The following is a 26,630-nucleotide window of genomic DNA, read 5'->3' on the forward strand; positions in this document are numbered from 1 at the left end:
GGTTAAGTCATATGGGGGGAGGGGGGAAAGGGGGGGTGCTTTATGAGAGGACAGGAATTTAGCTCCACAGGAATGCAGCTTGCTTGTCGAGGTGAAATAGGTTTCTCATTCAACACAAGCAGAAGTTCCTCTGCATGTCTGAGATACCTTTCACCTGTTAGTGCGGCATGCATCACAGTCTTAATGCAGTATGCTTTCCATCTCACTTAGCTTTGGATAGCCAACATTGCTCATGTATGGCGTGGTAATAACATACGGATTAAGACACCATCCAAACACTCAAGTGGTTATTTTTGGATGTAAGGACACTATGGGCCTCAGTGCATTTTAAATATGTCTCCCCCCTTACAGATGAAATCTGAAGATGACTGACTGCAACATAATGCATCTCCACGCAGCCACAGGCACTTCAGACTGGGACTGCAGCGTTGCATCTAAGTCTTGAAAAGAACGACAAAAAGTAAATAGACGTGTAATAAAAAAGGTCTTTATTGTTTAAAACCTAAAGACAGTATATTCAGAGTGTAACCGAGAACTGTACGTTTAAACAGCTGACGACAGACACGAACTACGATCAAACCAGAGAGACATCCAAATGGTGAAAGATCTCAGAGGAATGTTGACATCTTGTACCAAAAAGAGATTCAAAATAATCTGCAGCACAGCCATTGTTTTGAGAATATTATTCACCTTTGTGCATGATCTCATGATATACAACAGTAAAAGTGATTAAGCACGCAAAGATTTCATTTATTACCATCATGGGATATAGTACAGATCTCGCACAAAATGAAGAGGGCCAAGAATATGCCTTTGAACCCACTGAAAAGATAAATGTTCATGTACTGGTAGTAGTTTTTTTTTTTGTATCCCCACTAAAATGGGGAAGTTTAAAGCTTTAAACATGATATGGATGGAAGATATAAACATTCTGTAGTGCAATTATTTAGTTCATGGTACAATAAACGCTTATGAAAATAGGATCACTTTAAGATACAACGTATACAAACCATCTCATCACTGATCCAGCACACATTCTCTAAGGTGTGTGGTTTGAAGCACCTGGCACACAAGAAACCTAGACTGTCCCAGAAGATAAAAATAAGACCAAGAACCAAACTGAATAGTAAATACGCAAAAAAAAAAAAAAAAAAACATTCACCAAGCAGAAAGAAATGGAGTTAGTTACATGTCGAAATGTTGGCTTAACAAAATCTTTGGATTTGACTATTGAAATAAATACGATTTCCTACAAACATTAATCTGACTATGACACAAGGCCTAAAGCCCATATAACTAGAATTTCATGATTCTGGCCTTCACAGCAAGAACATAAAAAGGTTTAAGTTGTGACATTTCATATCCCACACATCACACATAGTTGCACCACACTTTACACATGAAACAAGTGTCCTTGCTGCAACAGACCTTCGAAAAACCCTTTGGAGCTTTTCTGTGATGCTGAGTGGGCTGTTGTCAAATATCTCCCTGAAAATGTCATTCAGTTCTATCAGGAGTTCAGCGCTGTCCTTTCTTTGTGCAGAGATGATTTGGATGTTTTTGGTCTCAGAATATTGAGGAGCAGTCTTCAAGCCATAGTAAAACCTGAGGTTATGATGCCTGCCATGGGGCTGACGACCACTTGAAGAGGCACAAACGCTCAGAGGCTGGCGTGTGTTTTGAATCCCTGGAAAAAGTTCCTTCATCCAGCCGTGGGACATTATTGCAATTATTGAAATTTGGAGTATAAATACAATCTTGAGAACAGGAAACAACTATAATGCTATTGCTCATAATGAGGCATTGAAGAGAAGAATAAACATCGGCATGGAGTAACAGCAGATTCAACAACAGACTGATAAAAGCTCTAAAAAAAAACAAAAAAAAAAAAACAACAACTTTGAAATACAAATTATTTGTGCTTTGTCATAATCCACATTTCCCTCAGGACTAGGAGTCAGCCCCAGATCTGGGCCTCTTTTCAAAAGATTGTCGAAAGACGCAAGTTTCCATGGAGGTCGAAAACAGCGATTTACACCGCTTCAAAGCGCAACCCAAAACCCGGGTCCAGGTGGAAGAAACACCAGGTAAGAGTCACGGGGAAAAGTGTGCGGCCGTACACACATCATTATCGCCATTTTCATGCATACGCAATGTAATTACACTAATGTCTGATCATATAGACAATCTATAGTTCAAAAACATTAGAAATAATAATAATCATGTCTAATGACGATGAATGTCCTCTGAAAAGATTGAATAAAAACAAAACGAATCAAGGAGACATTTTAAAGCTTTTGGGTTACAGAGGGAAAATATGGAAACTTCTTCTGACAAATCGAGTTCAGCCGAGGTACGAGGTACGTCTTGTGAGGTTTCCAATTCAGGAAATGAACAGAAAAACTGGACGACTGGTGAAGACCAGTGCTTTACTGAATAAGATCTGACAGGATTGGATGTTTACACATAAGTGACAAGAGTGCCAACAGATGAACATGTCCATATATCCTCAACATATCTTTAAAACCTATCCAACATTAATGCTGATTTTAACGGGTCTAGTCCATCAACTGGACATCCAAGTGGATGTACACACACACACGACATTAAAAATTGATGAGGACCAAATGCAACACTTTGAAGACAGCAGCCTTTCAATGTTCCAATTCCTCAAAACGGAAGCAAAAGCTTTTGCATACGGCACAATGTGGATTTTCATCGTTCTCACTCAGTTCTTATTGCCCTTAGCCCAGGAAAGGTTTGAAGAAAGAGATTGTTTCTTTGAACAGTTCTTATAATGTCTATACTCATCTTCTCTCAGAGCCTTTCTGTCAGGACAGAGAAAGAGGGTAAAACAAAAACTAAAAAAAAGGTGGCCTGTACCTCAGGTTTTAGCTGGTTGGAGTGTCAAATAAGTTAGGATCGTTGTCGATGTTGTCAGCAGCTGGTTTTACATGACAGACTCGGACAGGACCGTCTTTGGACCGTCATGTCCACCTCTCTTCTCAATCAGGGGGGAGTGCTCGGGGGCAGCGGCTGATGGGCCCCCCTCCAGCCGGACATCGCTCAGCTCTGCTCCTTCTTCTTCTTGTTTTGATGTGCGGTCCACGAAGAACTGCAGGAGGCCGGCTCCAAAGGCATCGCCCTCTACGTTCAGCACTGTGCAGGTACGGTCACTGCAGGACGACAAAGTGGACACCAGTTTAAATAAAGTGATAATGACCAAACTTGTTAACATGAATCAGTACTGATCTCAAAGAGTAGTAAGATGTCTCAGATCAGCTATTTCATACTTGCACAGCAGCAGTCATAATCAAAGTAGAATGTTTCTCCATTAAACACAAGGTTAGCTTTTGTTACTGAAATCTATAAACACTTTCTGCACTCTAAACTTGTAACAGTAGTTGTAAAGAGAGTTTGGTGCCCCCATTAGTACCTCGTAGGTTACTTCTTTATCCAAAAATAATTTTGTTAAAAACTTTTGGAAATGTTACTGGGAACATTTACCACACTTACTACCCCTTTTTTTTTTTTTTTTTTTTTGCAATCTTCATCCAGCAGTTTCATTGAGAATAAAAAAAAATTGTGATATCATGACAACCAGACAATTACAAACACAATTACAAAGCACCTGTTGAAAGACTTTGGTGCATATGAACAGAAATTGTGGAAGAGTACATGTCGGGGGAAACGGTCATTTTGGACTCAATAATTGGAAAATAATAGTTAATGTGATGATATATGTCCACATTCAACAAAAAATAAATTGTACTCACACAAGCCAGTCCACAGCGAGGATGAGAGAGATGTCATTGGTTGGCAGACCGACTGCCTCCAGGATGATTGCGAGGGTCAACACACCTCCTGCTGGTATACCTGCAGCTCCAACACTGGACGCTGTTGCTGTAACACTAACACATTAAGAAGGAAGATGTCACAGGTCAAATTAAACATTCTAAACAGAGTACCTAATCCAGCTGTGTAACTACAGATGTGTCTCAGTAGCTTAGTGACTCACAGGATGGTAATGACTTGGATGAAGTTCAGAGAAGCGTTGTTCAGCTGAGCGATGAAAACCGCAGCCACACACTGGAAGAGAGCGGCGCCGTCCATGTTGACCGTTGCTCCGATGGGAAGGATGAAGCGGCTGATGTGCTTAGATACGCCGTTATTTTCCTCCACACATTTCATCATCAGTGGCAGTGTGGCAGAGCTGAGAAACAGGGAAAAAGGAATATGTGAGCATATTGGGGTAATAGACGCAATTATTTCTCTGCAGAGAGGAAAGTCTGTGTGTGTGTCTTAGAAAGCAGAAACTCAGTATTTGGATATATAACAAGCAGGGAGGATGGATGGATAGATAGAGTGGCATTCAGTAACAGTATACAGACAGGCAGGACACAAGACATTAGTTACAATACACACCCGCTGTCCCCCTCCCCTCTGTATACAATAATCCCCCAAACAAGATTTAGCAGCCCCTGTGTGACTAAGAGTAAACATAATTACAGGTTGAACCTGTGCAGTAAACATTAGCATTAGACTTAAACTTATATAGAATAAATGTGAAGGAGAGAAAACATGTGCTGATTAAAAGAGACCTGTAAACAGTTAAAGAGCCTTAGAAACAAAGTGCTGACCTTCTAGAGACTAGTGTTGTTTGTGCATGTACAGAGGTGTTTGAGGTAGTGCCAGAGGTGGTAGTACAGTCATTAAACAGTCAATGCAGACAGTTAGGGATGCAGATTAAAGTGCAATCGTGTATCCGGGAGACAGAGAGGAAACTACCTGGAGCTCGTCCCAAAGGCTGTAGCCAGAGCAGTGAATATGCCCCAGAGGAAGGTGTATGGGTTCTTCCTCGTAATAATGAAGTAAATAGCTGGCAGCACCAGAAAGCCGTGAATAGCATGTCCAATGATGCAACAGGCGATATATTTTCCCAGACTGGCAAACAGAGTGCCGACGTCCTCCATTTCCACGATCTTTCCAGCTACAAGGAACATGATACCAACAGGGGCATACCTAAAGAGAAGGGACAGAGCGTTGCTGTAGATTATTATGATGCTGGGAAACAGCCTGTATTTAGCAGTTAGCCTCAAACTTTTTTTTTATTTTTATTTTTTTATCCCAAGCCCACCTAACCAAGAAAATCACAGGTCTGTCTTACCACATGATCCAGGACACCAGCACCATGGTGGCCTCGTTGAAGGAGTTGAAAAACTTGATGAGGATCTCTCCTTCCTCTCCCAGCTTCCTTAAAGCAACGCCAAATACAATGGCAAACACTACCAGACCCAGAATGTTCATGCCGTCCTGGTCTGTACCAATGGGCACCTAGAGGCACACACACACACACACGATGTAAAAAGTCTGAACAAACAAACAATATGTAGCGTTTTTCATGTGGATAACTGGGCAATTTCTGTTACTCACCTTCTCCACTGTGACATTAAGGATTCCGTCTGTGCCATTTTTTGGAACCAGCTTGTAGCCAGTTGCATACTGGAGAGAGAAAAAGACAAAAGGTCATTTCATGGTTACATCATATCTAAATGTGTCCTCTTCAATTTGGTAAAATCATACAATCAAGCTGCAGTACTTACAGACTGAAAGGCGGCAGACACTAGATTAGAAGGGAAGATGTTCCTGTGGTGACAGAAAAAACAACAACAACACTTTAAACTGCTGTTCTCAACGTGTACAATGTGCCATTTACAAGAGATTTAACTGAAAGGAGAGAAATCACATATTTGGGTAAGTCATTTCACAAACAAGTCATGGCTCTTTGTTTGGTTCTTCCTTCATCTGCACACATCTCATCCCTGACCATTTGTATGCATGAAGGGGCAAGGCAGGGGCACACTCGTGGCAAAAACATGATGAAGAGTTAGCTTTCTACGTCTGAACTTTTTTCACCACTTAGAAGAGTTCAAATCAAATACAAAGCAGCTTTGGATCACATTACTTCTTTCAGCCTAACCCACGATAAAAGTAAAGCAGTTATTCTATTCTACAGAACTCTTACCACGGGTTGTAATATAAAGACAACATCTCTGCCTGCTGGGCATCAGATATAGTTCAAACATCACAAGGCCGATCAGGTGGAGATAACAGAAACTTTAAATCTCTTGTTTTCATTCCACCATTTCTTGTTGCTGTAGCTTAACTTCATTCTCTACTAAAAAACTACACACACACACGCACACACACACACACACACACACACACACACACTGGTGCATAAGTCAGGCTGCATGTTAAACCTCTAACACAGGGGTCTCCAGCAGGTAGCTCGGGACTCCAGCTTGCGGGCAGGTTTTCAGTAGCTCGCCAATAGGTTGATCGGCTGTGTTAAAAAATAAATTTTTAAAAAACCTGGCGACAGTAAATGCACCTCTTCCCACTATTAATGATGTATATTTCAGCCATAAAAACAAGCGTAAAGCAGTAATGTTTTCATGGACAGTGACGTGAATTTTCAGTAACATAGCTGACTATGTGGCACAATAAGAAGTGTCAAATATTCATGTCTTTTCTTTGGACCTTGATGTGGTTTGAGGATTATTGTTAAGCACTGGCTTATTTCACAACATGCCAATACCATTCAAATGTACAAACAGTAGCTCAACTCAGCTGATGTGTGCTTTGTGAATAAATACAGGCAACATGATGCAAGTAGCTCTTGGTCACTTTCATGTTTTCAAAGTCGCTCTCAGATGAAGAAAGGTTGGAGACCCCTGCCCTAAAAGAACTCCGAAACAATGTTGCCTCTTACAGCCCTTTCACTCAGCTTTTCAGTAATAGATTTAAAGTACTAAGGCATTAACTTCACGAGCTCTTTGCAATTATTCCTTCTCTTTCAATGGAACAAGAACATCAGGATTACACATCATGTGATAGGGACGCATGCTACTGAATCACAGACTGGTTGTGCTGCAAAGCCCTGAGACTAATGGCTGTCACGTCTATGTGTCAATGTTAGACTCTTTTTTTATATTCAAATGTGTATGAAACAAATATCTTCAAGGGATTGGTAGGACTTAAGATGAGTAAATAAAACTGTGTGTGCGTGTGTGTGACTTTACTCTAGTTCCATTATGTGGCTCAGTCATTCATTGTCTTAAAACAATGCTTTAGTCCAAACTTTTAAATCAAAACTTGGTAGTTGTAATTTACATGCTTTCACACACTAATACTGAGCTGAAACCTCAAAGTATCCTCTTCCACTTCTTTTGTTGGAGACTACATTCCTGGCACGGGTACAAAACCAAACGTTTAATGAGAGAAAACGACATCCTCTATTCATTTTTTTTGGCATTCAAAACAGCAGCGACCACAGTGGAAAAGTTACACTTCCTTCATGATTGCTTCATGATGTTTTTTTGTAAAAGCAACGCCTACATATAAAACATCTTGTTTTAGGAAAACTATTAAAAGTTTCCATTCTTACATGTAGAATAGAACAGAAATGTCCTACGCGTTTCTATTCAGTTCAGTTTCTGCGGGGTGTGTTCCTTTTCTTTATGCAAATCACAGGTAAAGAAGTGGGTTGTACTAGATTAAAGATGAAAGGTAAATGTGATCACTGCTTTTGAATTCATAAAACAAAGAACAGCAACAATGTGGTATGACAAAAATGCCCACATGGTTAGTTTCTAACACCATTAGTTGGGTGTGTTTTTCCTTTTGTTGAGGGCAGCAAAGGTCTGCTGCCCTCAACAAAAGGAACTGACGAACACTGTTCTGACGTCTCCCCAGCCTATGAAGAGCGGGAAACACCTTGTGTTAGTCTATCGACACATGGTCGATAAATCCACAAGTGACTCTAGCACGGACTGAACCCAGTGAGCTCCGTCCTCCCCTTGAAGCTCAAGTAAAAAAATAAAAAATTCTATAACGCCAGACCACAACACAAGTCATTTAAGGATACATTTCCTTTAGAACTGGCTAGATATTTCCTATAGAATGTACCTTGTCTTTTAATTAAACAAAACTAAACAGCCATACGTTATTTCTCTTATTTACATGACGGTACAGTCTATGGTCGCACATTTACTATAAACCTCGGGAAAAACACTAGAACCTGTATTATTGGTTTGAAAACGATAAGCAGGAGATAACGTATGTCAACAAGGAGGTGAACGAGTGTCTCTAGTCTGAAAGTAAACACTTGTATCCTTGAGCTGAATGTAAGAAAGGAATTGAGGAGTGTGTGTCTGTGAACAATGACCTTTCTATTATTACTCTTTGTTAAACAGCTCTTCAGTCAAAGTCCCAAGTTGTCTTTGTTGTCAAAACTAACCGGGACACTGACTGAGAGAACACACTCCCGTGAGAGCCACGGGTTCTGCCTGCTGCTGTCCTATTAGGATAATGTGCGTGTGTGTGTGTGTCCTGCACAAAGTAAATATTACTTTCCTGATTGTTTCTTTTTTTAGCCTTCTTCCACAGCAGCCAGCCATAGAAGGTAAATCTAAACAATAAGGTGTTGCATTCAGGGACACCAGTTAACTGAAGAATTGGAGAGAGAGAGCACTGGTTTTAAAAGTAACTCTGCTCTTTGATAAGCCATGGTATGATAGAGATGGTTTTTCCCCAACCCAAGACATGCCCAGAAAGACAAAATGCAACATACTAAACCCCGTCTAATGTTAAATTCTTAAAATCAAAAACATTGCGTTGCAAGTTGCAACATATAGAGATTGTTATGCAAGAGACAAATCAGGGTAACAATGTTAATCTGCAAGTGGTTACATTTTCACCCGTTACCATTAAATGTGTAATCGGGCTCTGGACAGAATTAAAATATTTTAGGAGCTGGGCTAGGTCACACTGCTGGGGAATGGGGAGAGGGAGAAGGAGAAGGAGGAGGGAGGTGGAAAAGTGTGGCTTTCATAGTGCATAATCATAGAAAGAACGCACTGAAATCTCCAAAGACTGTTCATGTAACCAGACAACGTTCGCCACGTGTATGTCAAGATGGCATGACATGATTTAAGGTGGTTGGTATGTGTAAGCTTGACCATTTCTTATTACAGAACGGAACAGATTACATATTGGGCATGTTAAGGCAAAGGTCAACAACCTTGTGTTGGTAACCAATGACCACAATAGTATGCTTATACTACATACAGCCACATTTCTTGTTTAGGGTAAAGGAAACATCTCTGACTATTTTAGCTCACTCTATGATGTTGCATAACTGTGTGACGCAACATAACTGTAAGGCTGCACCCGAAAACAACTTTTAAGAGGACTAATCTAATGAATAAGATGTTGGCTCAAACAAGCTCTGCATCCATTTTTCGGGGCAGACATTTAAAAAAAAAAAAGAAAGAAAGAAAGAAAACACAAACCCTATAGAGCCTGTTTTGTAGAAAGTGTTATTTAAAAGGCTTTCTTTTGACATCTAACTATTTCAGGGGCTGAGTCAAGGTCTTGCTTAGTCATGCTGGATTCTGTAGTCTGTGGATGAGGTGGCATACGTCTTATGAATGTCTCATGAGTGTGACATGCTGATAAAAAAAAAAAGATGTGCTGTTGGCTACTGATTCCCAACCAGATCAACCAGTATCATGCAAATGCTTTAGGGAGAAGGCAGTTTCCTGGTATGTTAATGACATGTTTGACCACATTTTTCTCTACCACGTGTCTTCAAATTAGCTACGTTAGCTGCTCTTTTCAAAGTGTGCTTCAAGAGTGGAGTAGTCAATTCAACATATGAACATATATATCCATAAGTACAACAGCAAAGTAAGATTAGAACAACAAACTGTGCTGGCTTTATTTTTACAGACTCGGCTGTCCCTAAAGGAAAGCTTCACCACTACACCGTGGAGGAGACTAGTTTCATTGAGCTCTCCTTGACAACCCTCTGAATTAACCCTCTGTGTGAATTAACCCTCCGTGTGAATTCACCTAGTGTGTGAACACAGCTGAGCTGATGCAACTGCGTGTGTCATTACAACACACAGCGAGGGGCAACTTAAGCGACACTTCACATTTGGCTTCAGGCCATTGTTTTTAAACACTAGGAGGCATTTCACCTTTAACAATCATGAATCAACATTAAATGGCGTTACGTTGCGAGTGAAGAGGGCTGCGTTTCTTTTTATAGCGAGCCACTATGTGTTATTTTGGAACAAGTTGGACACCTAGATACAGTCGCTTGTTCCTGCGTGAGGCGCGGAGCATCTATTCAAGACAGAATTGCAGCAGCCGGGGTAGTGTTTGATAGTCACTCACCTGATTAAATCTAAAAAGGAGTCTATCACTTCTTTGGCTTCAGGCACTTCGTCATCAATTCCCTGAACCTTTGGTTTGACCATAGACACGGAGCCCGGGGTCAGGATGAAGGCCATCACAACCCCAATGGAAGACGCGATTAATGTGGTGACCAGGAAGAAAAGCATGGCCCAGCCACCAAGTTTGCCCAGAGCTTTAGGGTCTATGCTGGCCGCCCCTGACACCAGGCTGCACACCACCAGCGGGATGATAATCATCTTCAGCAGCCGGATGAGCAGCTCACCGGGGAACCCAATGTAGATGATCTGGGTCTTTGTGAGAGTCACGTTGCGCACACCAAGTCCAATAAAAACCCCAATGATGACTCCGGCCACGGTGAGAATCACCAGCAGGTTCGCCATCACGATCCTCTTTACTCTGCTTGACAGCGGCTGCGGGCTGTTCTTCCAGCCGGCCGGTCCGTTGGTCACCGGCTCATCGAGGTGCGCCTCGCCGTTGGATGCTTTCCCGTCCTCCATGTCAATCTTTTCAGCCATTGTGCGCGAAAGTTGACCCCGAAACTACCCTTAAGGGCACAGATAGGCTACTCCCTCAAAATACACTGATACTAGTGCCTTTGAAACTTTTTGAATTTTACGCTTCCAGCGTCCTCCACGGTTACGCACACTGCTTCTATGCGTCACAGCCTATGCTACTTATCTGTCCAGAGAGACTACCGTCCCCCAACCCGGTGACGCAGGAGCTGGGCGTGGCTGTCGGATGGCTGTTAATCGCCTAACATTTCTTCCATTGATGTAATTAAATAACGAACAAAAAAAACAGCCTGCCTTTAATGCACTAGTTTGAGGATGTTTTTGTTTTTAAATGTATTTAAGGCGTAGGCCAACATTGCGTGCGTTTATTTCTGATTTAATATTATTTTTATCCCACTAATTGTCACAACAAGATTGTTTGTTTGGTCTATTTCTTAATAAAATGACTCGTGATATTAGCCTTGTAAATTACAGTTAGTCACAATATAATAACTTTTTTCATGTGAAAAATAATGTTTATTTGGTTTTTTTTTTGTTTTTTTATATGAACTACATAGGCCTTCTTCAACTCCGATTTGAAACTGCTGTCAAGATGCGTTTTGTTCAGGCCATTCGATTCTCGTCATGCTTAAATTGAGTAAATAGATCATATATTTTACATGCACATGTACCTACTATACTAACATCCGCTAATGCCAAGTGTTCTCATGTGTGTATTTAACAAGCAGTACAGTTCTGACGTTCACGGATCTAAAACAAGTGACAAATATTGCACTATGCATTCAAACGCTCCACAGTTCTTTAAAGCATGTATGCTAATCAAACAGCTGAGTTTATAAAAAACAACTTTAAATGATTAAAGCTGATTAAAAAAAAACCTTAATGAATAACGATCTGCCGATGTGATCAGTTCACAGACTTGATAAGAGAGGTTCACAGTTTGCATCAGATGTAGAGGTATTGCCTTCACATCTGTGGTACAGACTGCCACTTAGCTTTGATGAGACTCCCCTCCTCTGTGTGTTTATTTTCTATCCTGTGAGGAAATCATTCAACAAGGATACCATTATTGTTGTAGTTATAACATCAAAGGGGAGGCACATGCACAGCTATAACATCAATCTAACACTTGTTTGAATGACAAAACAGTTTTTGATGGGCAGGGCTTTCATTCGATTAAAATGCAACAATGCCTAAACTGATCAACTGAGACACTTTAAGGATCACAGTTTGGCTTCAGAAAGAGGCTTCAAAGTATAGAAATAGAAATGTTAGTTTCCTTGTCAGGACCCTGCAGGTTTTGTCAAGGTGTGACAAACTGTAACGAGAGACAGAGTCATATTGTCTGAAATACTGAAGCCGAGAGTCTCATAGTTTATAAAACTGTGTGTAGGAGTCAAGGAAAGCTTGGGGTTTGATACAACTGACCAACAACCCAAGCCTTTTGTAAACAGAGTCCTACTGGTAAAAAAAAATGTGGGAAAAGCACCTTTAACACTAAAAGCAACCCACAGGACCAGAGCTCAGGCTGGAAGCTGTCCTCTTGGCGCTTAGTTTATTATCTCAACCTTTTTCTTTGTTCCCTCTGACTGTGTGAATGATTGCAGGAACTGCTGTGATTCTGTGAAATAGTGCATTACTCTGCGAGTAAGGACAACTTCAATGGCTGAACCCGCAGACACATGAGAGGCAAGAGAGTTTTTCTAGAGCAGGCTCCACCTATAAAAACACACACAATGCAAATATATATATGCACACATGCTGTGGAGAGTAGTTTTTTGCTGTTACTTAACATTTACCATTAGACTGCTCTTATGAATGCAGATTCAGATATGTAGACTTTGTGTCCTTGGCACAGGGTTTAGATCTACATACCTCATCTCAGGTTGTGTGTGTGTGTGTGTGTGTGTGTGTGTGTGTGTGTGTGTTTGTGGGTTGGGGTTGGTTAGTGTTTATCCCTGGGTTGGGATATGAGGTTTCCTTTTTGTTTGGCTTATACTGTCATTAAAAATGTAAAGAAAGGAGAAAACAATGTTCTAAATTATACACATTTAGATACAAAAAGGAACATTCAGTCAAAGATGTTTCTGTGGACATGAGCCAGGGTTAACAGGTTTAATTCTTTGTTTAGATATTATTGATAACATGAGTTACGAAGAGAGCTGCCTCAGTCTAAAGGGACACTTTTTTCACAGCTTGTGGACACAATAACTCAAACACATATACAAGTGAGAGCTTTCTATTAAAACATGTACAGGTATAAACTTTCTTGTTAAACTGAGAATTATAATCTATTTTGCTCAAATTTGGTTACATTCAAAATCTATCTACAACACAAATTCAATTTGTTTCAGCCTCAGCTGCTTTATGTTTGGTGCTTATTAGACTGCTAGCTAAACAAGGAAGGAGAGCATTACAAACTCCAATGTAACCACTATGGCAATGATAAAATTACTTTATTACTACAGTCCTGTGTTTGATACCACATTCAGTACATGTAGCCATGGACATCACAATGTTCAAAAAGGCTCATTAAAAGCTTTTGGATTCGTTCAAGGTCAGACTTCAGCAAAGTATTCTTAAGCTTACCCAAGGGAAAATCATAAAACCCAAGCCGCTCATTTACTGTCCCCAGTGAACTATTTTAATTCTATCGAGTCAGGTTACTTCTTGATAGTTTAGAGACTATCTGAATAACAACACACAGCACAAGCATCAGGTGACCACTAAAACTGGGACATGGAAAAAAAAACCATGTCGGACAACAAAGCACATGTCTCAGGTAGCTTAAAAAGGAACAGGTGTGATAGAAACTGAAAAAGAAAGTGGAAAGTTGGAGATCCAGAGGAAACTTGATTCTACATCTTAATGATACTCCTTACCTTTTTTATTCTATTTGTTATACAGCTGAGCCCAAGTGGAGTACAAAAAGGCTTTCACTGACTCTAGTCGCTGTTTTTCATCTACCAGAAGCAGTGTGTTCGGGGGACTTCTCAGAAGAAAAAAAGACTTCCAAGGAAGGAAAAGCTAAAAGGAATGTGTGTACATAAACGGCATGACATGCTGAGAGGTGCTGTGTCATGATGAGAGGGCTAAACGTTACAAGTAAAACAAATGTAAGAAAGGGGAAACAAAGGCACGACAAGGCCAAGCAATGATACAGCAAAATGTACTCCCTCATTTTCAATTACTTTTAATGGGGAGAACTGAATAAATATGAGGCTTTTGGCTTTATTTGTTGCAACTATAGATTGCTTTTAACTTTTAGAGAAGTATTCATAGTCGTAAGAGGATTTATCTCACTGACATTTGTGGAAAAGCAGGTTGAAATAAGCTTCACTTTCAGATGGATTCCCAATGTAATTGGTTTCAAACAATAACGTTCCCATCTAAAAGAAGTGCATTGTGGTCCAATGATTTTTTTTCTGGTCCAATATTCAGCTTAATTTAAATTATTCGTATGTCTTGGTTAATGATCAAGAGCTAGGTGCTTAGCAGCAAATAGCATGCTAAAATGCTATAACTAGCATTGTGCTTGTAGCTTCACAGGGCTGCTGGCAGTTGTTTGTTGTCTGTGGTATTTGTTTTATGATACCTCATAGAACAATGTGAATACCAATATTCCACATATGTTGCTTTTGTTTCCTCGTGTTTCCCACAGATGTGTACATAGACCCCCCCCCCCCCCGAGAAACAGAAGTGACGGTAAGGCCCCTAAACCCCTGTCTGATCTCCTAGAGCTTTATGTGACCAGGAGGGCCTCCCAAATTATTTACGGATTTACACTGTGTAATCACACTCGCATGCCCTGCCTACCACTATCCTCCTGTGTCTGCCTGCCTTTAAAACCACACTGACTTCATTGTTGACCTCGTAGGCACCTGATAAGCAGTGGTAGTGATTACTTGCACTGCTGTGAGTCAGACAAAATGATTTACGCTAACTGTACTATTTCCCTACATCATTATCAATCACATCAATCATTCTCTATATGTTACACTCATCTAAAATCTTCCCGAGCCAATTTTTACAAATAAAAAAATATCTTAATATAGCATTAATATTTTATTTTGTACAATATATGGTGCAAACTGGAGAAGAAGTTGTGGTCTTTGTGAAAACAAATCATACGTGTAACTTTAAGGGTTATAACTGTCCATCATATCACTACATTTACTGGTAGATTTATCTTATATCTTATAAATGCCTTCATATGTTTTCTTCAAGAGAATCAGTTTTTGCAATAATTAATTCACTTCGCTGTACAGCCTTTAGACCAAACGTACTGTACTGAACTGTAGCTGGGGATCTTTTTTTATCATCTCACACCCCTGAACACATTTTTTTGCGACCCTTCCCCATTCACAAACACAGACCTGCATTTCTGTTAATCATCCACACTCTACGGACAGCCACACAAGGAATCTATTTAAGACGGACCTTTATACCTGACCATGTGTTGGAAAGCTGTTTTTATGCCCCACATATTTTAGCAAACATGTCTAACCCACTCCTCCCCCCTTTTTTCCCTTTGGCTGGTTTGCTCTGAGGTTCTGTCCAAAATGATGACAAAGTATTTTTCCCTCATAGGCAGTGGTGCATTGGTGCTTGGAATAGGTTTTCTCTCAATTTATAACCACATGTTTTTGTTTGTTTGTATGTTGTTTGTGGGAATGAATAGCAGAATGAGCAGTGTCGCAGAATGAGCTACACATTCGAGCTGAGCTGTTAAGCTAGTGAGACTGGAGAGAGGATAGTCTTTAGGCCATGTAAGTATTCGTATTCACTTCATATATCACAGCTGGACTCAGATAAACTACCATTGGTTTACTCTCAAACAGGGCAGAACAGTCGACCTTATGCCACATTAATTTTTTCAAGCCGAGTTTGGACTGAAAGGAACCAATTCGTCTGCACTGACATCGCCCTGCCAGTAAGTCTCTTGTTGTCTTGAATTTAGATTTATTTTCAAACAAACCAGAACCCGACAAGGTTTATTTTCTAAACAGCAGTAACAGTTTTCTTTGCGAAGAGCGATTAGAAAGTGGTGAATTTTACATTAAACCGAATGGTGTGCATCCCAGGCCATGGCCAATCAAACAAATCTACTAGATAGATAGATAGATAGATAGATAGATAGATAGATAGATAGATAGATAGATAGATAGATAGATAGATAGATAGATAGATAGATAGATAGATAGATAGATAGATAGATAGATAGATAGATAGATAGATAGATAGATACTTTATTGATCCCGAGGGAAATTCAAGATCTGCATACCCCACGCTTCAGCACTGCTCATAGGTGATGTTGGGCTATTTAAGCGTGTCCAATGCGGTTTGGTTCATCTCTTTGGTCTGTTTGATTTTACAAAGATTACATAATTACAGAAGTCATTTGGAAACACGGTTGTAAAATGTACTATGTATTATTTGTGCTTGTTATCCCTCTGTAGAGTGAGTTAGCTGCAATAGTAGAGGTCATTATGTCTGCATGCATTGCCTCTGCGTTTCCCTGCTGTCAGAACAGGACACTACACAATGCAGTGGAGTTCATTTGCATGTATCAGGTTACAACATTGTGTAGTCATGCACATGTGCATGTGTTTATGTCACTGTGTATCTGAGTGAGACTGAATGACCTGCATTCAGCTGAGGTCAATCAATAACTCACAGAGGACAGGGCAATCTGCTGGGGCCTTGTTTCCCCCATGCAGACTTGGACACAGTTAGGTCATCTATCTTTTTATTAATTAAGCTAACCCAAGTGTGGCCATTTAGATTTATTCAAATGGAATGAAAATCCCTTTTCCTCATCAAATGATAGACTTTTCATCATCTCTTTCCTTTAGAAATGGTTTTTTATTGAACTTGAGGACACATTGGATTCCAGCTTGCCTATTATCATCGTAACTTGGCAGACAGCAGGAGAAAAAACTCTTTAAACATGAATGAAGAACAACCAAAAGGGGAAAAAAACAAGGCCATCAAGTCAGTGCATTTTGTTGATACAATTCCAACACTATTTTTTGTTTTAGAACAGACACACCAATACAACAATATGGTTTATTTAAAGAGAATAAAACATTTGTTGTCATGGAAAAGCCAATAATTTAGCAAGCTAGCACAAGTTAACTGCTGGTGTTTTGGACCTGATTGTCAAACAGAATGCAAACCAACTCCGAGTCCAGTGGTGAGAGCCAACCCAAGGTAATTTTGGAAACAAGCTACATCCAGTTGGCTTTTCACCTGCTTATAACCGCATTTTCTTTTCTTTGCCGCCACAATATTCGCTGGTTTACCCATTCCCAAAGTCACCTGCACACTGTCATTGGCTGGGGGAAAGGCCACCACTCAACAACCAGAAACGTCCAGAGTCAGGCTCAACAGATAAAATCAAGGAAGAGGAAAGGGTCTTATTCTTAAAGTCTTAATTATATATATATATTTTTTTTTTTTTAGAAAAAGCACACTAAAAAGACGCTATCCTGAAGAAATGTCAGCAAAGCCCAGTCAAGTATTATGAAAGCTAACAAAAATATCTAATCTGGTTTATCTTATGACAGGGCTACTCATTTTCAATGACAAGTGGGCAAAATACATGAATCAATGGTGGTTTGTGGGCACACAATAGGTTGCTAATGAACGGCTACAAGTAACTCCAACAATTACAGAATGATTGATGGAAATTATAAATTTATTATTTGTTGCAAAATAAGAAATTATTAGCTGTTACAGACATTTTAAAGCTCATAGTTCACTTTAATTCGGCTAATGTGAGTTTCTATTAACTGCCAGGACAGAATTCTAACTCAGGCTTACATCACATAGGAGCATGTGCTATTGGTTCAGCTATATTGAATAGCACAACAATTTGTGTTGCCTTAGTGATATTTATCATCATGGAGACATACTAGCCTGATATTTAGTCAGTCTCTTAAGGGACATGGAACATTTGTTTTTAAAACAAGCTTTTTATTTAAATAGGCTTGCGTGATATGTCATAATGTAAAATCAAATGTCTTTGGATTACTTTTCTCCATCTTTTCTGACATCTCATGACCATTATGTGTTCACATGGAGTCTGGAGTCACGTTAAAGACAAATATGTAGACCTAAAAACACTTGCAGAACACAATCTTCCCACAGGACATCTGATGGAACATTCAGGCCTGGCCAGCATAAACCAGACTGGGTGAGCGAGGACTCTGATTTGCTGAGATCTACCCGCCCTTCTACCCATACGTCCCCTCCCTCGACTTTCCCAGCTCCTTTACCCGCAGTGCTGCTTCGAAAGTCATACGATACTTCATGGCATGGAGGGCCTCAGACATTTCTCCTTTTCATCAAGCCACCCTCTCTCTCTCTGTCTCTTCTTTCTACCTCCTACTCTGTTTTAGTCACTACGTGTCTTTGTGCAGATAAGGAACGGGCCAGAAAAAACAAAGTAAGGGGAAAAGATTGTTCTGTTTCTCATATGACCTTTGCTGGATCCTTTCAAGTTTGACATGTCAGGACTCTCAAATGTTCAAAGAAAAGTTTGAAGTCATGAATTGAGCCCTCTTTGTGCAAAAACAGTTAAAGCCCATACTGCTGAGTCATTGCTTAATTCAACAATGTCCATCTGTATTACTGACTCATTGTTTGAATTGCTCTCGTGTGCTGTTTGCGCATGCGCTTGTCATGAATGGCTTTTTTGTGCATACAGCTTGTGCAATGCATAACAGTTGCTCTGCAGATCCAGCTTTTTTGGTTGCCTGTATATGCTGGGGCTACTATAGAGGCAACAAAAACATTCAGTAGATGTTGTGGAGAGATCATGCTCCGCCTGCGTGTGTAGTAATGTACTGTACAAGAGCACTGGAACTGTCTTTATTAGTGGACTAATCCAACTAAATTTTTTATGTACTGACAGTAGCTGTGTTGGGGATGTTTGTATTTCTTCCAGTAAACCCCTGAAGTTTTATATTTTAAGAAAAAGAAGAAAATCTACTAAAAGATAAAAACACTATACAACTTAATAGGATACCTTCTTAGAAGAGAGCACTGTATTCAGTTCTTGAGTGTTCCTGCAGGCCAGCTGGCATTTCCTGATATGACATGTGATCTGGCCTCTTGCAAAAACTGCCAGAGGACAGAGATTAAATCAACTGCAACATAATATGAAGAACATTTCAGGTTCAGATCTTCAAAGGCTGCAGGGTTTACTAATCCTCTCTTAGATAATTACCCAACAGCATCTAGAAGAATGGTCAGGAACATTATGGTCAGGAAAATAATGTTTAACAATCTAAGAGTATACTGTACTCAAAGTTTTAGATGTCGTCCTAATACAGTTTATAGTGCAGATTTCTAATTGTAGATGAAACTATATATGTATCAGACAATGATCTACATAAGAAGGCATATATTGATGTGTGTGAATATATAAGAGGTTTCTACTGTGTCTGTGTGGTGTAGCGGTCATTCTGATTAATAACAGAGAAAGAGGTGTGACCTCAGTGTTTACGCTTGCTCTCAAAAACATACTTTGTATGGAAACGCTGAAAAGGTGCCAGAGAAGTAAGCTTTAAGCAAAACTGCCAAAGTGAGTTATATAACGATCAAGGTTAAAGCAAAAGAAGCTCAATTTGGTCAAATTAGATGAATCAAACGAAGAAGAAAAAGGTTTGGTCAGTGACTTAAAGCAGAGATGTAATCACTTTCCTCTTGAGTTTAAAATGTCAGTGCTCCCGTGATGATGATGAATATTATGAAATACAATTGTGAAATACAATGTACAGAAGAAAAACAAAAGTAGTGCTTAATTATCGTTGACAAAGTAAGAACAAAAAAACAGAGTGATTAAGGAGGGGATAATATAACACATCTATTATTCAACCCATTGTAAAAGGAAAAACAATCTAAATAGAAATGTTTGGTCGAACAAATCCAGTAGAGAAAGGAATTAGTCCATTATGATAACTAATATAGCAAATAGAGCTTCAGTATGAAAACATAGGTACAAGACTATTAAGACATTTCTGTGGTATAAATCCCACTGGCTTTTTTTGTGCAGCAGGAAATGACATATTAAGCAGCCTGCACTGCACATGCTTTCTTTTTTCCAGAACAAATTTTCTCCTTTCTGCATCTGTTTGACCTTCTTCAGTGCCACTGTCACTCAGTCTGCTCATTGTCAGTGTCTTCCTCGGCTTCTTCTCAGTTCTTGTGTTGAGGTATTCTCTTTCGCAGTATACGCTGTGTGTTTGTGTCTGCCAGGACAGTTGGGCTGAGGATACCCCTTTCTTTGTTTGACTCCTGGCAGGTAAAGGCTTTTACTATTTCAACAGAGAGGAAGGCTTATTGTAATACGTGTTTGATTGATCTTCCTGCATAAATCATTTACACAATTTAGCCTGCACGAAGAGTTTTGTTAAACTTTTACCTGGAAATGTTTATAGAAAATGTGCATGTGTTACTAACATTACTTTGAATAAGGTCAGCCAGGATTCCTAATTGATTCTCCTTCCCCAATAGTTGAAATACTTTCCCATGCTTGGTTTTTCCCGTAATAATCTCCCAGTTCATCCACAGATACTTTTCTCATAAAAATCACCAGCTTCTTGGGCCTTCAATATTAAGGACAGAAGGCTCTAAATTCAGCTAGTTTAATTTAAATTCACTAGTCAGCACTGTCAAAGGATTTTTCTCAAAATGAAAACACACTTGGAGGTCTTCATGCTGGCATGCAACAAAAGCACTAGCTATCATTCACCCAGCAATAAACTCCAAACAGGATATGCCCTGTGCTTGCTGGGATTTCACTGCTGCGTAGAGTACAGTGAGTGAGTTTGTAAAATGAAAAAATGAAAAAATCTCTTAATCCCTACTCCCTTAATCTCCATATTTCCCACTTCCCGTCCCCTGCATGTTTCACTTCCTGTTTCCCCCCTGCCCCTCCTCATCCTTTCAGTGTGAGAACCCACATGGCAGCTTAATCCCCTTACTGTAGCCGATAATGCCTGTTGGCTCAGGCTGTTAGCTGCAATAGTAGATTGAATGCACAATGCTGCCATGTGGCTTAGATTGACTGGTCCTGCTCCCACTGACACAGTTCCCCACTGTTACACCGACAGTTGTGCGCATATCTAATATGAAATGTGGACGTGAAAATGCCACTCATAACTTAACTAGCAGTCAGATATTTCAGGTAGCAACTTTGTTTGCATCATCAGCTTTATCTGCCCTACTTTCTTACTGCTTTAATCCTCCTCTCATGCATGCTGTACATAGGAAACACCTGTCTTCAAACAAACTGTTGCTGTTGGACTATATGTCAAAACCTTGGGTAAGTCACTCGGCAATCCATAAAAATAAATAAATAAAAGCAAACAAGGGCACCATTTGTAAACAAAATCCTCTGTAATCACTATCGGAGAGCCAAAACATTGCACAAACACTGGCTCGCAACATGGGCTGTCTTATGAGAGGATGGGTTACAGCCAAAGAACAGAATTCTAAAGCTATGTTTCTGTAAGACGTTGCTTTGAGATGCATGTCAGTGAATCTAAGTTTCAGCAAAGAAGGTTTAAACTTCTCTGACGTTACCAAGCTAATGTTTCTGTTTGGTCTTTTTTCAGTTTTTTCTTCCAGGACAGTCCTTAGGGTTGGCCTTTCTTGTTTGCTCTTTTCTTTAGCAGGTTTTGTTTTCCTTGTTGCAGGTCGACGTGGGTGGAGACCTTTAAGATCTGTCAGAGTCCTCCCACCCACAGGTAATATTACACCTCAGCAGGCTGGTAAAGCAATGAAACAGACCTGCTCAGTCCTCTCATTCTCTTCCCTGGCCTACAGACTGGCCTCTGCATTTGTTCATAATTGTGTTAAACTGATATTCATTACACACACTTCCTCACATGCTTCAAACCTTGTAATTGGATAATTTAATTGAAAATATATTGCATAATGTTGCAGTCTGTGTGGTCTTTTTTTGTTGCACACTGTTGAGCCAAGTTGTGACAAATGATGAAAAGGAAAAGGCAATTTCAAGTAGTGCTTCTACACGCCAAAGTTACTTAAAACTGAAGAAGAATAGGCAAACGACAATTTTTTTCTGAAAAGTTACAACGCAGAGAAGACAATTTGGTGTGTGAAATAAGTAACGTATCTCACTGTCGACTGTCACTGCTGATGTGGCAGCCTTTTCCTTCTGACATCACAGTCGAGGTTAGAATCTCAAAATGTGTTCAAACAGCAGGATGCAAGTCAAACATTTGTATGGATTCCAACAAATGGTTATTTTTTCACTACATTCATCCATTTATCAGAAACTGAAAACACAACCGATTCTTTTTTAATCTGAAAATATTAGTGGCAATAGTTTTAGGTAGACACCATATTTGATAACCCATTTGCCCATTTACTGTTTGAAAGTAAGAGGTCATTTTTAGCATCAATAGCCTTTCGCTAAAATTACGGCTTAGTGTCCCTCTGGATTTTTACTTTTTTACTATTTTCTTCACAATACATGTAAGGTCAGGAAGCAATAAGATGTTTACAATTCATTACATACCTTTTGATATAATTGGCAAACCTATGACTCAAAATGACTGGCAGCTTTCTACATTGTTTGACTGATATTGTGCTCTTTAGAAGATATGTATATGAGTGACAGAAGTATCTTCTCCTTCATGAACCAGACCTGAAAGAATTTTGCCAAGGTGGCTTGCATTGACAGACGCCAACACGGGCAGGGCCTATGGGGCCCGCTGGAGGACCAGGCAGGGGTCAAACAGAGGGGTCAGAAAGACTATCAAAGCCCAGGCTGTGTTGGGGATGCCCCTGGGATAGGTGCTCAGATACACCCCATCCCGTGAGAACAGTCACACTGCATTGCTCCCCTGGGTCACAGAGACACGTATACATCCATGTAGATAGGCTGCCTAGCCAACCATCCATAACTATGTCTGTCAGTCTATACAGACACATGTTCACACAAGGGACATTATATACACACAGTTGGCTGATGTGAAAGCATGGAAAAAATGTTACACACAAATGCTCATTCATAACTCACACATGCACATTGAATACAATATTTGTACGTGCATCTATACAGTGCATGCTCCATGTATGCAGCAATGTGTAAAGACAGTCTATTGATTTTGAAAAAAAAAAAATCTAAATCTGTTTCCGCCCAGGATAGACGTTAACACCGATCAGATATTCCTTAAGTATTCTGAGATGTGCTGGTCCATCACCATGGCAACCAAAGATGTGACCTTCGAGTAGAGGACATTTAAAATGCAGTATTATGGATTCGAAACATGACAGACATAATCCTTCTGTTTCAGCGCAGACACTGAAGGAACAAAACATTTTTCTTAGATATCGCAGATCTATGCTGTTGTTGTGATCTGATTTACGGCTGATTTGTTTTTCTCCTGCAAGAATGTATGATTACAGTGTTGTTTGGATGGAGGAAGTGATAAGAGCCAGCTATAATCACATGGTTTTTTTTTCTTGGGTCAGAAATACTCTGTCTTTTGGAGAGGAAAAACAGGATGAGCAAAGAAAAACAAAAAATTACTGTTTCTACAATATTTAAATCTGAGGCCATATTCTCCAAATATGGACACAATAATGTAATACAACATTCACAACAAATTACATGAAACAATTTAGTAAATATAAACACAAAAATTTCAGTGTACACAAGATGCACTGAAATTTGTGTACACAGAAGCATTGATCTGAATGCAACAGTAACACAATGACATCTTCATTGTCAACAATGCCTTCCAGCTTGTTATTATGCATCCGATACCTGCCAGGGAAAATGTATTCAAAAGCCCATTATAGAAGAGAAAACATAAGCAGTAAGAGGTTCAAATATTGAGAGTTCTGTTCTTGAAGTGATTTTGAAATTATTAACCACAGACTTGGAAAAACATTATTCAACCTCTGTCCAGGATTTCTTGCCTTGTGTTTGAGCAGTTCTGATCTTTCCTGTCAAAATGCTGTAAATGTTGTCTGCCTGTTTCTTTGCATAATGGGTCAAGTTTCAGGTGACACACAGACAAAGACACACGTTTGACATCATGAAGTCTCACTTGTGAGACTGGAATGGATTTCAATTAAGAGAGGCAGATGATTTAAAATATGGAAAGTGAGTCCAAACACATGGCTCAGATGGGAAAAAAACTAGGTAATGTGGAAAACCGCACAATGAGGACAAAGAGGGAAAAATGAAGAAGCAGGTCAGAAGTAAGTGAATAAAGTAATCTCCAACTGAAGGTGAACCTGCACTGCATTGATTGGGCATTCATTCACCAAATGTCTAAGTTCATTTAAGAGACGGAGCAATACCTTAACATATTGCAAACTAAGGACTGACAACTTATAAGAACTTTTTGCGTGTAGTAGTTCAACTTCTTTACTCCATTTTCCACAGGTCAAACAACTATGTATACCCTAACATGCTTTACTGCTGAGCTATCAAATCCCATAAATAAAAGGTAGTATAAATATGATCCAACAACGCAGGTGTGGATCATTTCCTCTTTAAAAGTAGAATGGGAGGGTTTGTGACCATGCACCTCTTCTGTTGGTTCATGTGAGTCACGTTACCATTATTATAGATGTAATCTCTACATAATCTGCACACAAGAAAGGATAACAGGCAAGTGTCACGTTTGAGTTTTTATAATCTGTCATTGATTTAGCTTGAATTAATCTCTATAAACAGACATCTGCATGGAAGTGCAGCAAGCAACCGGCTCTCATGTCAAACTCAATGCTATCTCATTAACGTTCTAGTCGGACTGTAAATAAAGGAAACGCACAAAGGAAGTCTTGGGAGACGGTCAATTGTTGCAAACTGGAAACAGAAAAGTTGGCCTTTGTCTCCAAAGGCTTTTTTCAGAACTGTTGATATGATCACTCTTTCAGTCCACGTTTTCAAATTTCACAGGCCCATCCAGTCAAAGCAGAGGACTGTATGTAATGGGAGTACATCTTGTTCTCCCATTACATGTTTGATTTTTAAATTATTAACCACAGACTTGGAAAAACATTATTCAACCTCTGTCCAGGATTTCTTGCCTTATGTTTACACCTTGTTCTGTTCAAAGTTTTGCCTGTTAAAAATATTGTTCCCCTTCTGTTACTGTATGTTCTCTTGCAGTGGATTCACTTTGGTGTTCTTTAAAATAATATTACAAACACTGTGGTAAAGACTAGAAACCTATGCATTTAAATTCCATTGAAGGGAGGGGGAAGAGTCGAAGTTGGGTAGGACCTCAATCATTGTTCCTCTGACATCCAAATACGCACAGAAGGTGGAATAGCATTCCTGGCAGTTTTTGCTTTGATGTTTTCATATTGGAAATCCTTCTTCAATAAAGACAAGAATGTCCACTGTTCCGAATCAATCTCTCTCTCTCACACACACACACACACACACACACACACACACACACACACACACACACACAAACACACACACCTTGACACACCTCGTCTTTTTTTTTAAAACTAGGATACATGGCACTAGCGTGAATTAAAAAAGAATGTTGCACATTTTGTGTTTTTATCAAATTACTTAAATATTGCTCAGTGAAATCGAGCAGATCCAGCCAAATCACGGAACCTCAAAACTTAAAAAAAAAACCTTCAGAAATCCAGAAATCATCTTAACATAGTGGAGAATATTCAGTGTGGGGCCCTGAGCCAACCTCCACAGCTTCTGTCAGTGCATTTTATAGTCTGTTTATAGGATGAATTGTTTGCTTGTTATGTCTACAAGATGTCGGTATCATTAGATTCAGGTTGTGTTCTGCATGCCCCCATAGGGGAAATTAAAAGTATGCACTCTCAGCAAAATCTGTGGCATGCAGCACTGATCCTGCTGAGAGCTAAGAGTAGGACCAATACCACCAAATACAACAGTACAAACCAAGTGCAATAAATGGTTACATTTATGACGAGAGTATTCCTGACTGAACTGATTGAAATACTTTTCTGAATAGCCGAGTAGTCAGGAGAAGACAAATAAAGAAAAAAAATATTTAAGAAATGTTGTACAGAGGGATGTTGGAGTCAAAAATAAAGCTGTAATAGAAAGTATAAGGTGGAGTCACTAAATCAACAGTAGCTGTTTACACACTGAGACAAAGAACAGCTCAGCCATATTAACATGTGTACTTAGACTAAATAGTGAAATAGTGAGAGAGGATTGCATCATTGTAATAAAAGTGCAAATACAACGTAAAAAAATAGAAAATGTCAACATCCCCATGGTGTAATCCTTCTTGACAGAGAAGAGAGACAATGCGTGATAATAATAATCCCACTCTGCAGATTAACAGTTACAGAGTTATACTTTCACTCCAGAATGTAAGTGAAAAAAATGCCCATTGCCTAATTTGTATGGTGAAATGTAGCACCAAACTTCTTTGTACAATAAAGCCATTAAATCGTAGATAGTTAAACTTCTTTTTGCTGAGAAATTAGATTACACAAAAGACGAAACACATTTCATGTGTGCTGATGAAGAGTGTAACAGCACCAGGACTTTTTAAAATACATATCACTCCACCTCAGGCGTTCTTTCAATCGTGAAAGGTAAACCAGACCGTCCTTATCTGGATTGATCAAGCTTTTACTCTAGAATGACACAGTAAGTTATGCGTTAGTTGTATAAATCATGTTTGACATTTAGGAAGTTAATTTAAAGTGTTTGTGTTTGCAATGAGGCAGCTTAACAGAAGCTCCTGTTTCGTAGCAAGGTTTCCTTTTCGCCATAGATCGAAAAATCGGTCAGCTTGTGTCCAGAGGAACCTTAGAGTATGCAGCGTTGGTTTAGTGATT

The 26,630-nt window shown here is 39.5% G+C and overlaps 1 protein-coding gene across 1 annotated transcript; it reads right to left on the reverse strand.

Annotated features, from left to right (window-relative positions):
* Positions 1–471: 471 nt before the first annotated feature.
* Positions 472–10,971, reverse strand: slc1a5 (solute carrier family 1 member 5). Its single transcript, XM_079353431.1, has 8 exons — positions 10,246–10,971; positions 5,604–5,646; positions 5,434–5,502; positions 5,168–5,334; positions 4,789–5,022; positions 4,019–4,213; positions 3,777–3,911; positions 472–3,176 (listed from the first exon to the last, which is right to left on the reverse strand). Exons 1-8 carry the CDS (start codon positions 10,779–10,781, stop codon positions 2,951–2,953), a joined length of 1,605 nt encoding a protein of 534 aa, XP_079209557.1. The 5' UTR covers positions 10,782–10,971; the 3' UTR covers positions 472–2,950.
* Positions 10,972–26,630: the final 15,659 nt, after the last annotated feature.

The sequence above is a fragment of the Symphodus melops genome (assembly GCF_947650265.1).
Source record: "Symphodus melops genome assembly, chromosome: 10".
NCBI lineage: Eukaryota > Metazoa > Chordata > Actinopteri > Labriformes > Labridae > Symphodus > Symphodus melops.